The 19,000-nt window shown below is 24.3% G+C and overlaps 1 protein-coding gene across 1 annotated transcript in view; it reads right to left on the bottom strand.

Moving 5' to 3' along the window:
- Positions 1–12,853, bottom strand: part of LOC129605481 (uncharacterized) — a 32,830-nt gene extending 19,977 nt beyond the window's left edge. Inside the window, exons 1-2 of the mRNA XM_055515264.1 lie at positions 11,966–12,853; positions 4,327–4,448 (exon numbers count right to left, since the gene is read on the bottom strand). Coding sequence (XP_055371239.1) covers positions 4,327–4,448; positions 11,966–12,787 — 944 coding nt within the window. The 5' untranslated portion in view covers positions 12,788–12,853. The remainder of the gene's footprint in view (positions 1–4,326; positions 4,449–11,965) is intronic.
- Positions 12,854–19,000: the final 6,147 nt, after the last annotated feature.

A 19,000-nucleotide genomic window follows, 5' to 3' on the forward strand; every position in this document is an offset into this window, starting at 1 on the left:
TTTAATAATTTTTGAATTAATTATAAAAATAAAACAAAAATAATTAATACCTTAAATTATTATAAACTGAACAATTTTACACCACATATAGGAGATTTATTATGGAATTGTATTTAAAGTATACATACTTGTACACGTATAATATAACAATATTGTGAATTGACGTGACTGCATAGTCATATTAGCACAGTATTTAATTAGAGCATTCTTTTATACCTGATTAAATATGGAGTAGGCTAATAATAAATTTAAAAAGCTTTAATTTTCTTTAAAATAATTTGTAAGTAATATTTCTTTGTATGTGGATTATATAAATGCCAATATTTATTTAATTAGAATGGAATTTAAAGTTTAAATATTCTAAAATTTAAAAAACATTTCCTGGTTTAATCTATTTTTTTTATTGTGCTGTTATACAAACTATAATTTAATTAAAAACATTAGAAAAAAGAACAAGAATGTAGAAGGGCGTGCTTGTATTTTTTTTATTATTTTTTACAAATTGGAACTGTGGTTATGGTTATGCATTAACTAAGATCAATTTAAAAAAAATTCTGTTCAAGAATTAAAAAAAAAAAATAATTTATTATTTTTAAGAATTTACAGTTTTTATAATAGATGGAAACTTTACTAGTTAATTTATACTGCAGTATATTTCAAAATGACAAAAATAGTTTCATAGTTTTTCTCTGCATCAATATACCCCTGTGGAAGAAAAATAAGGAAACAACTTTTTCGCAGTTTTTTTTTCGCATACATTGTTTCTAATTACTTATACACATTTGATTGCCTTTTTCGACTTGATTTTTAAGTTTTGTCCTATTTTCATCATTTTGTGAGATACGACCGCATAGCTTTGAAGCGATGTAATATTTAGATAAAAAAAGATTATGTAGCTACCGCAAGCGGCACTGCATGCGTAATTTTTTTTTGTAATATTGTGAATATAATGAATGTCAAATATGATTCAGTTTAATTGTACTGTAAGTTAAGTTTAATGCTAAATTGTTCACTCAGAGTTTTAAATTAAATAATATCATAAATTAATTCCTAAAATCAACTAATAAAAATATTAATTAGCAAATGAATACCAGCATTATTGACTTTAAATAAACGAATACTTTAGAATTGTTCAAGAGGTACTTGACTTTTTAGTAAGAATTTTCCTTTTAAATTACCTTCAAATGTATGTTCAAATGTTTTTATATTACAGTTACTCAAAACTTATACTGAATTCCATAAAATTTTGAATTACAATCATCATCAGAATTGCAAATTTTGAATTGTAATTGCAATTGTACATTTTTGGCCGATCTATTCAAGAAATCAGAAATATCAACATTTTTCATAAACGTTACCATTCCATTAATCTTCAAATTAACATAAACCTTACATACATATATATACATGAGTGTAAAATTCACATACATACATATGTATGTACCTACCAAAAGACGCCATAAATTATTTATATTCCAACATAAACTATATTTACAGCTATTAATCAATTTTAGTGTTTTCTGTTTTTTGCTTTAAATACTTTATGCAATAGCATGCATTTTTTTCACCTTTAATTAAATTTGATTTTGCATAAAATTTTTTGTTCATAGAATAAATTATTAAAATGTAAATTAATCTTGAATGAATTTTCTAGTGTAATCTCATATACATACATATGTACGTACGTGTGTATATAAGAGAATAGTGCATATTTGCTTTAAAAATATCAAAATTGTGTCATATACTTATTAAAAGTAATCACGATTCGGATTCATATTCGATAGGTACTATTGAATTGCATTCTTTTATGAGATTTGTATTATATGAACTATAAAATAATGCACAAACATATACATATACATATGTACATGCCTACTACACAAGACAATTATTTGGATTTTAATCTTATAAACCTTACCTGTGTTTTTCTTGTAAAATTTATAATGAAAAAAATTTAATCGAGCAATAAAGCGATAAAGTGATCTTTTAAAAGCCGTGATATTTTGTAACTTGAATGTATATATATACAGGTAAGTGTATCAATTTTAAAGTATGTATAGCACATTTTAGAAAAAAATTTATTATTGCATAAATTAAATGCAATTTTTATAACGCATTTTTGAATATAAAAATAACAATTTGTCACAAGATTTTTTAATAGTATCTAAAGTTAAAATTTTTATATTTGTATAATATTGTACTTTGAATAATTTTCGGTTCTATTGAATGTAATAAAGGTATACGATATATAGATTATGAATTGTTATGCATACGTACGAAGAGAACTGTCGTGGAACACATATGTATAGTTTGGTGTAGATGAAAGATTTATATTAAAGGTGGAAATTGGTTTAAAGATTTGTAATAAAATTTTTAGAATTTGTTTGTGTATAGTATAATATAGAAGTTCAAGATTAAACGGACCTAAAAATTATTTTCATTCTAGATTGAAGAGATCTAATAATTATTTTAGCACGCGAGTTATTCTTTTATTTAAATAAGTTGTCTAGTGACTATATCTATGGCTGCGAAAGACATTAAAAATTTCGATCAAATTACATGTTTTAGCCTATGCACAATTTATAATCAACATTTGAGTAAATTTTGCAGATTTATCACAAAACTGAATGTTTTTTGTTTTGAATCGATCTAAATATCAATTTAAATTTAAATTAAATTGTCAATCTTTAAGTTCTTTCTGAGCTTTAAAATTTTAAGTAGTTGCAAATAAATAAAATGGTAAATAAATTGAATATAACTGTTTATTTGTTAATTTTGAATAACAAATATTTTACTCAATTGAATTCTAAAATATGAATTATTAATACACAAAAAAACACACATGTATGTACTTATGTGAAAATATGAGTATATTTTCATATTTTGAATGATTAAAATATTTTGACAGATTATTGTTTTTAAGTGTTCACTTCATTAAATGTCATATTTAGATTAAAATCAACCAATTTGAATTGAGAGTAAAATTAAAAATCGTGATTTATTTTCTGTAGACTTCTCATACAAGTAGTAGAAAGATTTAAATTTTAAAAAATAAAAGTATTCAAATTGTTCAAGATAATTGCATTTCATGTCAATGCTAATGAAAAGTTGCCGCTGTATTATTATGTACATATATGTACATTCTAGCGATGGGAGTGAAAAAGTCAGAATTGCATACACGCTTTATTAATATAGGTATTCTTTTGCATATACCTACTCGTGTATTTCACATATTTTGCATATAACATTTTTGTTTTTATATAAAATTAACATAAGAAATTGATTTATTATTTCTATGGAATTTATTCTCATTCTAATTTTAAAATTATTTGAAATTTGTAGGTATGTTTGTAATAAATATTCAAATATATACGACAAAGATTCGTATTGTAAGCGGCCTTAGAGTAAATTATACCAAAATAATGATTTGGATTTTAATTTGTAAAAATGCAGACATTTAGTTAATTTAAGTAAAGTTCACATTATAAACTTGTGTATGAATTTATAAAACATAGAAGTGAAATTGTAATGATTGCTTTTTAAAAATATTCTAATGCTAACATTACTCTCTAATTCGTTTCATTTTCCAATATTCTCCTTTAATTCATTGAATCTTAAACAGTTATTTGCCATATTTTACAAAACTATCGAAAACAGGATACACACTCTATTTCTTTAAGCTATGTTATACAGTATTAAAAAAAGTTTAATTGAAATTTTAAGATCCTTATCACAAAACTGTAAGTTTTTTTTAGGGCGTTCTATTAAGGCCTTACAGTTTGCTTAACAATATTCAATATTCTCCATTTTTAAAATATTTCAGTGAAAAATTTTTTGAAGATTTTATTTTGCAAGAGAACTTATTTCTAAAATTTGTGTGTTAGGGTTAAAATTACAAAGTTTTTATGTAAAAATGTTATGAAACACAAAAATTTTTCTAATCAGTTTATGTAATATTTACAGCTACAGCTGTTAGTTACGCAGCTATTATGTAATATATTCAATATTAAAAATATTAGGACGCTTATGTTCCTACACTCATAAATGTTTATTATACGATAAAATACCACTATTTTCAATAATATTACTTATAAGAATTTCGTAAATTACGTAACTCACGTTTTTCAACTAAATGAACACTAAAATATTTAAAATCTTTAAGTTGGAAGAATTTTCAAGTGTCATTAAGATTTTTATTAGGAATGAAATTAAGCACCTACCTAATAGTGTACGTGTGTGGTTTTTTTTTTTTTACAATTATTAAACAAAATTTATAAATTTACACACAAAAAAAGAAAAAAAGTGAAAAATATATTGCGAACTTACCTTGAGCATAATTTAATCGCTGATTGATAAACCGATATAATGCTTATTAAAAAATGTAAAGCTAATGCAAATATTAACCCACAACCGGCTGATACAGCAGCTTCAGCATTCATTAAATTAAACTGAAAAAAAAAAAAAAATATAAAAATTAATTTTATGGAAAAAAAATTGTAAAAATTAAAATATTAAAAAAATTTTAAAATCATCGTGATATCATCAGAATTTTGGTGTGAAAGTTTTTGGAATGAATGTTGGTACTTAAATGGTAATAATATTATATGTTAATTTAATTTTACGATTAATAAGGTACTCCTACCTCAGTAGTAAAATTAAAGATTAAATTTACTGTAAGAAATTCGTTTTTATTATTTTAGAAGAAGACCTCGCAAATGATTCGCTAGAACTGTGCAAATTCCTTGCGCCAATAATTGCTTATTTTGTCAGTTTTCAAAATTCCCATGCTATCTATACGCACTTTTGTTAACATCAAATTTTAAATAGTCTTAACAATAAATAAACATTTTGGAGCCATTGCTAGAATAAATTTTTAATTTTCAAAATTAAAGATATCGTAGATTTACAGTTAATTCCGAATATTTAAAAGCACAGTTTTAGGAAATTAACTTAAGAAATTCTGGAAGGTGCAAAAATCATCACAATAGATAAAACTCGCAAGAACAACACTTTCCAACCTTGAAGCATTGTAATAAAATTTCATTTTATATTATCCCGTATTTTTTTTTAAAAATTTCATTTTTGTTATTGCTGAAAGCATTTTCAGACAGTTCAAACAGACTAAAATGCATTTGAAAGACCGTTTCTTTTTCTAAAACAATAAAGCTTATTTTATTCTTTAAATATTGAAAAAAAAATTATTTATTTTGTCCTCAAATGAAAAATTTTTTATGATATTTTTATGTATTTTAATATATTTGCCTTCGAAGGTCGAATAAATTTTTTAAAATTTTATGATGAAAATTCGATGAAAATGGAAATTTATTCTAAAAATGTAAAAACCAAAATAAGAGATCATATCAATACAGCAATTATACGAGTATTTGCTATTTTTTAATTAATTTTAAAAATCTTCATTAATTTTGAAAATTTTATACAATTGATAAAAAGATTTAAGAATCAAGATAGTCAAAATATATAGTCATTATATTTATCAGTTTAGGAAATTTATTACTAAGACATTATTTACTTTATTATGGTTATTCGTAATTCAGTATAGATTTCGATCTCAAAAGTTTAGCAGTGAGAAACAATTGAAAATTCATTTTTAATTTTCAATTGTCGTTTAGTAAACAAATTCTTAAATTCTATTTGTCAAAATTTAGTAAAATATGATGGGTCTTTTACGCCTTCTGAATCAAAATTTGGTAAATTATTGTTTTCTAAACCCATTCAGTTTACACAAATATTTTAATTTCAAAACGAATCTTTTTATTTCTTGCAATGTTTTGCTAAAGTCGATTAAAAATACGATAAAACTGAAAACCTCAACATCTCTTATACTTAATAAATATATGAATATACGATAAGAATCAATTTTCGCTTGTAAGTACACAACATTCCCGAAAATTGGAGAATAATCTGCAATTGAAATTGTATTGTTAAATATCCCAAAAATCAAGTTGACGTTGGTATGTGGTAATCCAATTGATGTTGGGCTTCGTTTAAGAGGGAATTTTTTTGCACCATCAAAAAATTTTTTGAAGACAACTATATCAACTATGTGTGTCTACAAGTCAGTCGAAATTCAGAAAATCCATGTTATTGTATTAATATTATTTCGGACCTCAGTTATATTCAAAAATAAATTATGCTTTTACGTTCAAGCTCTTATATAAGTATAAAATTTACTGTCGTATGCGAAAAATTTAATCACATTGTAAATTAAAAATTAAAGAACTATTTGAATATATTCGAGTTTGAAAAAAATATCAATAAAAAATATTTCAATAAATAACATTATTGAGGTCATGGAAGATAACATTTTTAGAGGAATTTAGAATAATGCACCATAATGCACCATGATGCTTCGTAATGCACCTTATTTTGAGCTTTTTTTATATTCTGAAGAATATCTTTTTTGTTGGATCATCTTTGTATTGTAATAAATTCAATATATGTGAGCATATTCCCGCATGTAATCAGTTCGATTTTACGTAATTTTAAACAAATATTTTTTGATGTCATTTTTAATTATTATTTTATTAGAAAAATTAAAATAAACCTTTATTATAATTAATTACCAATTAAAAATGTTGGTAAATTTTATTATTTTATTTTGAATACCCAACAGAAATATTTATAAACACCAGTTTCATAATAAACTAAAGAGATAAATTTTATTTAAAAATTATGTATGTTGTTTGCACACCAGATTATTAATCAATAATCACATATCGTAACTATAAAGAAGCGAGTTAATTTGATTACAAAATTTAAAAATTTTGATTTTTAGAAATAATTTTTAACTAAATTATGAAGGTTATCTTTAATTATAATAAAATTATATAAAATTATAATTTGTAAAAGTAACAAATCTACTACAGTAAATTTAAAAAAAACTCCATCAATTATAATAATTGAAATTTGATTTTTACTTGTATAAATTAAGTGTTTACACTTTAAATGATTGTAATAATTAACTATATTTTATTATGAAATATCTGAATAGCTTGTTATTATGAAAAGTTCATTATAAAATATTTTGGAACTAAACCTTAAAATTCACAACGCATTTTCTATATTAACATTTTAGAACATTTGATTAATTATTCTAGGATTAAAATTTCTGATACTTGTCTGAAGGTAAACTACAAACATTATTAAATTTTAAAAGAAGAAATTAAAATATTTGTATAATTTATTTTTCTCAATTTAAATTTCAGTGTTTTTAATAAATTTGTGTTTGACATCAAAGCTCAGAATATAAGAACATTAATTAAATATTTTGTTTGGTATTCCAAGGGGTTTAAGTTTAAGTAACGATTTACAATTCATGTACAATAGAATAATTTTTTTTTTTAATAACTAACTTTTTTTGAAAAATAACAATATTTTGTTATATAGGTTTCGATCTCAATATAATAGAGAAGTTGTCTATGGTTTTTTAACTTATTCTTGAATTTCCTTTTTTAATTTTTAGGTTAAGAAATGCACAAGTTTTAAGAAAGTTTTAAATCTAATAATTCACAATTTCAATAATTCACAATTTAAAATTACATAATTCAAATTACATTTTTCTCATAATATGAGCTAGATATTCAATATTTTAAACAAAACCTCACAATTGCATAGTAAAATTTTATGTCATAATCGAATATGAAATTTTTTTTTTTATACTTTACTTATATAAGAAATTTAATTATGTTCTCCGATTTTTTTTTTATGTACTTTACAATCATATTGTAATTTGTAGCGACTGATAAATTTTTCATCTTTTGTTATTAGACTTTGAAATAATTTTGTTACAAGAATGCAAAAAAAAACCCATAATAATAACAAATGAAATTTAAATTTACAAAAGATTTAAAAATAATGAAAAGAATGAAAACAAATGTATGTGAACTCGCCTTAAAACAAGTTGAACAATAGATTGTATTTGAGAAGATAAAGAAACAAGTAAAAATTTTTTATAAAAGAACGGTAATTTAATTGTTATAATATAAAAGTAAAGAAATTATGCAACAATTTCGCTTACTTTGAAAAATAATAAAAGTTAAGGAATTTAAATTTAAAAATTTTTTATTTTATAGTTCGTGTAAACACTTATGAAATAACTCGGTAATATAAATGCTTTTAGAAAATATTTCAAGGACAGAATGTGTGCGTTTTTTCTAAATTAGTCGATCGAGTGTTTTAACATAATATTGAAGAGTAAAAATGTAACTATTTAAAGGAGCCGATCATGTATTAAAATATTGATAATAGTAAGTTGCATGGCAGTTATATTTGATTTATTAAGGCACTGTGCCGATGTGCAAGTATTATTTTGAATCCTATTTGAAATCAAAAGGATTAATTACCAGTGCGGTTAAGGCAGAATCGCTTTCGCAAGAAAATGATAAAAAGTAAATTCTTGAATTGTCCTTATTGTAAAACAAACAGGTTGAAAGAAGTTTAAAGCTTTATTTGCTGGATAAATTATATATATTATATAGGAAACCAAATCTGATTACAATAAATTTCGATTACTCACTTGGAAATTGCAAATTGGCATTTCTGCATTGTTTTCATATTGTAAATTTATTTTCAATTCACAATATTTATTCCATAAAATAATTCATTCAATATTCAAATATATTTTTTTTGTATTCAGAAAACATTATAAACGACAATTTGTTTTTGAAATATTGAAAGTACAAGTTTTTTTTTTTAATAATAATTGATTTATCACACTAACAAAGCCATTAAAAAAAACTTGTTAAATATTAGTTAAATTACGAGTATAAAATAATTCGAACATAATTTTAAATTTTCAATAATTTCAACTACAATTTAACATTTAATTAATATTATGGTCTCAACTCTCAACATATGCCTGTATAAATTTTTTTTTTCTTCAATAACCTTAAAATTAATTGTAACTAACCTTAATTAAATCAGATATTAAATTTGTCGTGTACTTACTTATATTTTAAAATTATATGCACATGTATATAGGTTTGTGTCTATGAAGTATAAAATGTATATGTACCAGTGTTTCATAAACATATTGTTATCAATTAATACTAAATTAATATTATTGTGATGTAATAGAAATGTTGTATAACAAATTGAGTGATTTGTACTACTCCAAATCTTCAAAATCACATTTAACTATGATGAGTGAAAGAGTGAGGCCATTGTGTTGATATTAATTTCGTGGAGTTTGCAAATGAGTGGTTTGTGTTTTGTAAATAATTTGTAATTTTTGTGAATGGCACGTTTTTTTGCAACGAAATTAACTATAACACAAATAGATATGAATTCAAATATTAAGAATTTGACATTTATTTTACATAGTGACACCGTGGACGACACTTGCCGAAAGAAATTTTGTATAAGCATGTAATAAATTCCCTACAACTCGCAACTTATTTCTGCGTATATATTCTCTTAAAATCATTGATCACAAAATTTCTTAAAAATAATATTGAGAAGAACTGATTAAATACAAAAAAAATACGTTAATAAAAAACTTACACTTTCTTTTGACCCCATTTCGAGTTGAAAAGAATGTAAAAAAAAAAAACTAGTAAAACAAATCATTTTGTTTCCACCTCGGGTACAATTGATTTTTTTTTTGTGCGCGTTTGCCTACTTTTTTTTTTTAATTTTATTTGAATAATAATTATTTCGAGAAAAAAAGAATGTTGAAGTTTAGTTGCAACCGTTGATTTTTTTTTGTAAAACTGTGAAACGCACAAAAAAATTGAATTTGTTATTTTTTTTTGTTGATGCTTGTAAAATAAAGCTTAGCTTATTGGCATATTTGTTATAAGCTGGCATTACAATATAGTTATAGTGGCAACAGCCAATTGTTGTTGACAGCTTTATTCATTTATTCTATACACATAAAATATTGACAATTAAAGGTAAACCATATAAATTGAGAAAAAAAATTAAGAGATCAAAAAAAAAAATCAGAAATTTAGTAAAAAACGTTTTGAAAAGAAATCCTCCTTGAAGTCACTTTACAAAGACCCAAACACACAGAAACATTTAAAGGTTAAAATTGTTTGGGTTTTTGTTCAGTGGTGGAATAGTTGATGAAGTGAGTATAGTCACAAATAAAATACATTTTATTGCAAAATTAGTTATACGGTAAATACAGATTTGATATTTGAATTCACGATAAAAATTTTTTTAACATATCGTAATGAAATTTTACATATATTGCGGCTTATTTTGAGTATCGAATCACTTAGTGAGAGTGATATCATAAAAGTTTCGAAAATTTTATTATAGACCCGAATCATTTGTATGAATTGATTTGTGTTTATAATAAAAATATCGAACTTCTTACGATAATTATCACTATGATTTAGTAATTCGATTCCCACAATTGGACATTGTTGTTTTGGGTTACGAAACTTAAATGGTTAAAATATTAACTGTTTCCCGCTATTTTATAGAATATTTTCTAACTATTACTCTAACTTTTGTTTTTTGCTTTGTCAACTTGTTGTACGTGCGCCTTATTACTACTTTACTGATTTTCTTTTCAAATAAATTTTGGTAAGAATTAAATGTCATATTAAAGAATTTTTTTCAAAGATAAAAATTTTTTTAATTTTCATCAAAATTTTTTAATTTTTCTTTTTTGTTTTATTTATCGACAATTTTGATGATAAAGCAAATTTTAAAAGAATGAAAAAATTTTTTTTTTTTACTATGTATTTTCAATGACATAATGAAGGAGGTGCAGTAATCTATTGTGAATAAAAAATGAAATATAGTTTATAGAATATTCGATTGTATCAATTTCGAAAGGAGTATAGAAGAATTCATAAATATGACTGTTTACACAACAACTTTTGTATCAATGGTTGGCATACGTTTCGTCCATTTCACTTGCTAACAATCAATGAATGTCATGAAATTTGTTTGTGGCGGTTATAGTCATATTTTTTGCTAAAAATTTTAAGTTTTTAACATACATAGTTAGAATTTTTTTCATTTTTCATATTTCATATTTTTATAGTTTTTTCGACTTACAGATGGCGCATTGGTATATAAATACTTGAGTAGAAAATTACACTTCAGACATAATACATTCCAGAAACCCAATATACATATTCAATAATACAACAATAGTCTGCATAGTTCAAAAATTTTATAAGAATTTAATAAGAAAATTATTAATTTCTATAAAGATGGCCGAAAGATCGTCATCATTTTAAAAATTAATGATCAAAATATTTTATTATTTGGGTGGTCTACATACATATTTATAGTTGGTCATCATTATTTTTAGTCCATCAAATTTAAAATATTTTTTGATATCAAATGGGATTGGAAATTTTATACTTAATTTTCTTTTCAAAATGGAGAATTAATTTAGAAAGTTTAATAGTTAATAGAAAATAAAAATAACTGTAAAATATGCAACAAAAAACTATGAATAGATTATTGTAATTTAGTGACCGTAACCTATTTCATACATATATTTTCTATTTTTAAAAAGTTTTACAAAATTAGATGCTTAGTTTGAGTTCAAATTAAGATAAGTTATACTTAAATTTTAATATGATTCTTTTTTGAATAGATTTTATGATGCTTTATGGTCAATAAAATTTTTTTATGAGCGAGCATAAAGTTCAAAAATAATTGAAAATTTCTGTTTTTTTGTTTTTTTGTTGCTTTGGCATAATTTGTCTTCATTCCTGAGTGCTTCAGTTTTCTTTTGTATAAAGTTTTGAATTCATGTCATAATCATGTGGTAATAAGTTTAGAGGCGAAAACTGTGTCTGTTTTTGTAATTAAGTAGTTATGGAATTTTTAAAAGTATATTTTTGGATTATATCATAGTTGGATTCTGTTAAGGTGTGGATAAGATTTTCAAAAATATTCAAAAAATATTAATGGTATTTAAAATTTTAATCAAAATATTAGAAAAAAGTAATAAAAAAAAATCGATTCTTACATCTTCATTTTGTTCCATTGCATTAATATCACGTATTAAACCGGTACCAGTTAATGCCATTGCTAATGTACTTGATGCAACACATATTAAACTAGCAACTAAAAATCCAGCACGTGATCTACCAACATTTATAACACCTAAAGCACCAGCAATTGCAGCAATACCACCAGACCATATACCAGAACCAGTTGTTGATAATGCCGCTTCTCTAAATAATAATAAACTGCCTAAAGCAACCAATGATACACTAAGGACTAGCTGTATAATACCCAATATTATAAATTTTGGAAATTCTCTTTTTGGTAATACCAGTTTCACTTTATGATGTGGTAATGTAGAATTTGATGATTTTTTTATATTTGATGTATTTTTATTACCATTAATATTATTTGTTGAATTATTTATTGTTGTTGCATTCTTTTTAGCTGTTTTTAACATTTCTAATTTACGTTTACCTTCTTCATCCAATGGTTTTATTGGTATTATATCTTCACGAAATTTTTTAATTGTTTTCTTTTCAGATCCTAATACTAAATCTGGACTCTGGTATATATGATGTTGAACTGAATCATTTCTACAAATACTATCATCATTATTATTACTATTCGATATCATTGATATTTGTGAATTTGTTAAACTATTTTTATTGCAATTTGTTGCATTTGTACTATTTTCCATAGCTGCTGTTTGTGCTTGTATATGATTTGTATTATTATTCTGTTGTTGTTTAATATTACGATCAACTATTGTTTCCATACTGGCTGCTGTTGAACCACATGAATCAATAGTTCGCGCCGGTGATTCTTTTTCACGATTTTCCATTTTTTTAAATCAATTTTTTCTTTTTCTACAAATATATTTCAGTTTTGTTTTTTCTTTTGAAAATAATTGGATATCTGAAATGAGAAAAATAATAAAAATATAATTATAATTTTTTGTAAATATATGTATAATTTATGTAATATTATTAATTAAAATAGTTTTATTATTAAATTGTAATTTTATGTCTCGATCAATTGAAATTTCCAATTTAATATGCAATTATGTTAGAGAGTAAAACTATAAAACTTGTAAGCCTTGATCTCTATGAACTGTATTAGTTTTTGTGATATATTTATTATAATTGGTTGGTATTTTTTCCAACCAGTATATTGTAAATATATTTTTGTTTTATTTGTATGTCGATTATTAAACTGATACTGATGTATTTTAATGTTTTTCAAAGAAAAAATAAAAATTATATTGTGATTTATTCAAAGTAATTAAAATATTTTCTTCAATGTTAAAATTGAAACAAATTTTAAGAAGAAAAATTTTAATAGAGAATTGGAAAATTTTTAATTTTTACATAGAATACATATTAGAATTTTAGTTTTATCCACTAGAATGAAATTAAGCTGTTCATAAATGTTCTTGTAATTTAAAAACTTTCTCTTGTTCGTTCCAATATTTCAAATGAGTTCTCAAAAACTTTACACTCATTAAGATAGAAAGCTGTAATTTTATACAGAAATTTTTCTGAAAGAAAAGTTATTATTTGTATTTATTATGTATGGTGTCTTAGTGTGGTGGCCGGTGCTGCGTACAGCTGTAAATCTCAAAATGATAAGCAAAATTCAAAGAATAGCAAAAGTATGTAAGTATTGGAAGGTTCTTGCACTCAAACTCTGCTCAGGCTCCTGAGATTCTCTTGCATATGGTGTCATTATATATACCGGGCCAGCGGATGGTTGTGAAATTCGCAGTACGATTGGGAGCCCATAACAGTGGTCGTTTAGCAACATGGGCAGATTTTTTACGTTTTAAACTAAATTTTAATCTTAAAATAAAATATTATAATATCTTATTCAATCTTAAATTTTAAATTTTTATTTTGCCACAAATTAAACAAATAGATTACATAAGTGCATAATTTACTCACGTCAAGATTCACTAAATTTTATGCATACACCTACATAAAAGCTTAATTACTCAAGTTACAATGATTAATTAAATTCAAAAAATAAAATGAAATTGTTGGAGAAATCCCTTTATAAAATCTCATCTTAAAACAAACATTTAGAAGAAATAAAACCTATATGACATTAATTTAGATTAGAAAATGCAACAATCTTGCTGTAGATCCCACTTTCTTTTATAGACACTTTAAGAGCTTTTATAAATTAAAATGCAAGTGAATTGAATAAAAAGAAAAGCATTTTTTTTGTATTTAATTTTTTTCCCATTCTAATCTTTAATTTTATATTTCTTTTTTTTTTTTGTAAGAAAAAAAAATTATGATAAAATAGCATTAAAATTTCTTTCGTTTTTTTTTTCCGAGATTAATTAATTTCATCCGATAATATATGAGAATGACATTATTGTATTCTTAATGATGACCTACATAAATTTTCATTCCGGATATTATAATATGATGATGATAAAAGTATAATCATACAAACATATTTATGTGCGGTGAATTCTTCACTTTTCGTTTGATTTTCGTGTTTAACCTATTCATATGACATTAGAATTAATTTATAATTTAAATTTTTTTATTTTTACATTTTTAATCTTATCCCAAAGTTAAAGGTTTTAATTTATTAGTGGAATATAGTATATTGTACACATGTGTGTATTGTGAATTTCTTATGTGCGCACACATTTGAGATATGAGATTTGAATTTCAAAAATTTTTATCGCACACATTGTTAGATGGCGTTTACATGGTTTTGATTTTTATTTTTTCACTTTTGACATACGAGTGTTATAAAAAATTCACTCAATTTGCTAATTTTAATGTAGAAGCATCGCTTAAGAGAATCTTTGTGGAAATTTCTGGAATTTCTGTTCGATATTTTGTTTTGGGTTCATTAGGATTTTTTCTGTTCGATATTTTGTTTTGGGTTCTTCAGGACAATTTTTCGTAACATAATATTTTGACATTTGCGTCGTACATGGCCATTACTAACAAAATGATTAGTATTTTAGTTGCTTGTTTAATTATGAGCCTCTCTATACTAATTAGACTATTAAGTAGGAAATAATTTTTTGTTTTTACTCTCCTTTTTCTAAAAATGAATGAAGTAACCTAAAATTTAGAAATTTTTATTTTAAACCATATTTTAATTTTCTATCCACCATTAATCCTACCTCTAATTTATGCCTTCCAACTATATTAAACTCCAATCACTAAAAATTATGTTTCAATAACAATTTTTTGAAGAATTTCTTATACTGCGATATTTTGTGAATTATACATAACTATAGTGTGCTTTATAGTTGGAGAAATGTGAAATGTACTCGATTTTCGACAAAAGTAAGAAATTTAAAATATTTGGCATGCTTTTAGGGGCAAATGATAGTAGTAGAATCGTGATAATAATTAATAGTACTAGAAGACCTGAACAACGTTCAAAATAAAATTCAGATATAAAAAGTAAATTACAAAAGAACTTGTTGTATGACATACTTGACGTATATAAAAATAAATTACTTTAGTTTAAATTAACAGTCCCTTTTCTTTAAATTAACGGTAATATAGTTAGAAGAACAATAATGTGAAATTAACTTTTACTATCATTAATGAAAGAAGTGAAAGTTTTTGTTTACAGTTTACAGAATTATTGTGAATATTTGAAAAATTAAAAGTAATTTTTTTTAAAGGCCCTTAAATTCAAAACAAACAAAATTACTAAAAATTTTCCTTAAGTACATACATATGAAAGTGTATACCCTCAATTGAAATTTAATTGTTATTGTAAATTATTTTAATAATTATTTTACTTAAAAATAAATAAAAGTGCGTAGACATTCACAATATTACCTACATACATATACACACGTATATGAGAAAAGTACTACTTCTTAAGGGACCGCATACATGACTTGTTGTTTTTTATTTTTGATATTTTCTCTCTCTAATAAACATTTTCTTTTCAATTAAATTTCAACTCCTACATGACTTTCAATATTCAGAAAAAATGACCATAAAATTCTTCTTATAACTAAAAGTACATGACGTTTATCGTTAGGCTTATGTGCACACTTTTAATATAACAAAAATTCCCACGTTTTAAAATATTTTTGCTCGTAAATTTATATTAAACAAACTTGTATACACATGTACAAATTTTCCTACATATAAAACACAGGGAAAATACCTACATATACACAATTAAAAATGACAGGTCACGTTTTTGTTTGATGTTTTATTCATATATTTTTTGGTGAATTCGGCATAGCAGTCAACCAGCGCAAAATATTTTTTTTTTTATTTTTGTTTTTGTTTTTCATTAAACATAATTTTTGTTTTCTTTTAATAATAATTTATAAACACGAGTTTTATTATCATAAAACATAAATCAAAGAGGAACCATATAGTATAACAACTTTCACGATTTATTGTAGGTTCGAATGCATCAATATTATGCATCATAAACAAAGATAAAAAATGTTTAATTGAAAAGAGAAAACAAATAGAAATATTGACACGTTTTTGAGCCGAAAATATTTCATATGAATTGGTAAATAAAATTTTTTGAAATTTAACGCTTAAAAGGTCCTTCCTAAAATGTAATTCTTACAGAATACCTGCATATATGTATATTCAGATTTCCAGAATTGTAGTTGAATTATTATCAGTCTTCATTTAACTTATAGCACTTAAAATAATTAAAAAATTTATACAACTTTTTGATAATAACTTAATTTGATCGTCTGATGATGTTGATGCATAAGATTATGAAATAGTGCTTTAAGCTTTGTTTCAAATTGCATGAAAGATTGAAAGTAGTCTTTTGGCTATGGACCTAGGAAAGGTAGATTAGGTTGTCGCGGCTCAACGAAGCGTACATAAGCTAACTAAGCCCGTTGCGGTACCGCTGGATCTCTTTTTCTCCGCTCCACAATCGAATCAGCCCGAACCTAGAAATATGTAAATTTGGTTTTTAGTATAAAATTATTTGCTGACATTTGATTCCTTCAAAAAAGTAGCTTGTTAAACAAAATTTCAAGAACATTCATTGATTATTTTTAAAAAAGAATTGAAAATGTAAAGTGAGCCCGTGGTAAAGGTTCAGTTCCTGTGATCTGACATATCCCAAAAATTGATAGAACCGCTCATAAATATTTCGATTTTTGGCGAAAATCGGTTTAGCCGAACTTGAGATAGATATAGACTAACAGACAGACACACAGAGGGACAGCTCTCTAAAACAGTTTATTTACGCTTCCCTACCATGGAGGAGTGTGTTCCCACCGAAAACACGACATGCGAATTTTAGTGCCATCACAAAAGCTCCCTTATTTTATGCAATGCGATCATTGAAAATCTGATTAGTATGTGATCAAATATATTGTAGACTACTCGTATTTACATTAGTCTAACAAAAGTATTACACCGCAGCAGGATACAACTAAAAAATTTCCTTCTCGAAAAGTTTTCAGAGAATAAATATTCCCTCAAAGAACAAAGCTGATATATAAAATTTCTAGAAAATTTGTTAATTATTGATTAGATATAAGTAGTAAAGTTCTTGGTTTTTGAAAATTGATGTGTCCCAAAAGAGGTACAATTCCTCGCTTGGCACACATACAAGACAATTTGAAAATATTGCGCTTGAAAATAATCTTTACTAGTGTTGAACATGAGGATGTTAGAGCTAGCTTTGAATTTCCAATGGAGAGCTAATTATCTACAGAAACTCAAGTTAATCAGTAATATTACAATTCAAGTGACATTTTTAAACACAAAATAACCTGATTCTGAATACATTGTACTCGTACACGTACAATATCGGACAAAAAATTCTATGTTTGAGTGTAATGTGTGACATAAAATTTATTGGTAGCTATATTAATTACTTTTAATTCCAAACATGATATTACACACTTTAATGCATAATTTTTTCTTCCTTATAATTGAAACTTGTTGTTCAGGACAATTACAGCACAAAATCTCTCAGAATTAAGATTAAAATTCAAAACTATTTAAAAAAAACTTAACGAATCTCACTATACTGTGTTTCTGGTATCTTGGCTTAATGAATTTAAATTTTCAATTTTTTTTTTTCGAAACATCAAAAATACAAATTTTATAGCAACTCATTTACAGTTTTATTAATCAATTTTTTATTTAAAAAACTTTTTATTAATTATTCACACAATAAAGGAAAAAACAAAATTAAAAATATTTAGATTTTATTTAAAATGGATACAAAATTTGAAAATTTAAAATTTGGAGATAATTCAAATGCTGTCGTGGATGCTTTACATAACATTGAAATAGAATCAACATTACGAAATTTAACACGTTATTTATCAGACAAATACAAAGTGACCGAAGAGAAAATTAAAGGACCATTAAAGAAAGTTCTTGATTGCGGACTTATTTTAGGTTTGTTTACACTTACAGATGGCAAATATTTTATTAGTGGTGAAGAACCAGAAAATGAGAACGTGGAAAGTATGTTGAATGCTAGTAGTCAAATTTCTAATGAAAAACAAAGAACAAGTCGGTCAAATCAGAAATCAATGAATAGTAATGAAAATTCAAAAAGCCGTAGTAGATCTAGACGTCGACGTCGCCGAAAAACATCAAAATAATTTAAGAAAATACTAAAGAAATATTTAAATGAAACCAGATGTATTTTCATTGTATGTTCCAAATTTAAAGTGGTGGCTATTATTTAATAAATGTATTTTTTAGAAAGTCTAATTTTTAGAAAATTTAGTTTATATTTCTCGTTGCGATGAAGATGTAAAATCAATTCGGTAAATTTTTAATACTCGTATCAGCTTATTTAGAAACGATTCCAACTATAAAATCAACAATTTCAATGTCTTGAAATTCAATTAGAAGAGGAATGTGATATATTATAGTGACACCGATATCACATTTAGTACGAATAATTGCTATTGGGTGATTGTAAAACAATGAATATTTTTTTTCCTATACATTCATTTTAAGTGAAAGTGTTTAACATCAAAAATTCTCATCGTGATATTTTTCTTTAAGATTTTTTTAAATTCATAAATGAGTTTAAGTTGCATTGA

This window comes from Condylostylus longicornis, unplaced genomic scaffold (assembly GCF_029603195.1).
Source record: "Condylostylus longicornis isolate FDR11 unplaced genomic scaffold, ASM2960319v2 ptg000013l, whole genome shotgun sequence".
In the NCBI taxonomy this organism is placed as follows: domain Eukaryota; kingdom Metazoa; phylum Arthropoda; class Insecta; order Diptera; family Dolichopodidae; genus Condylostylus; species Condylostylus longicornis.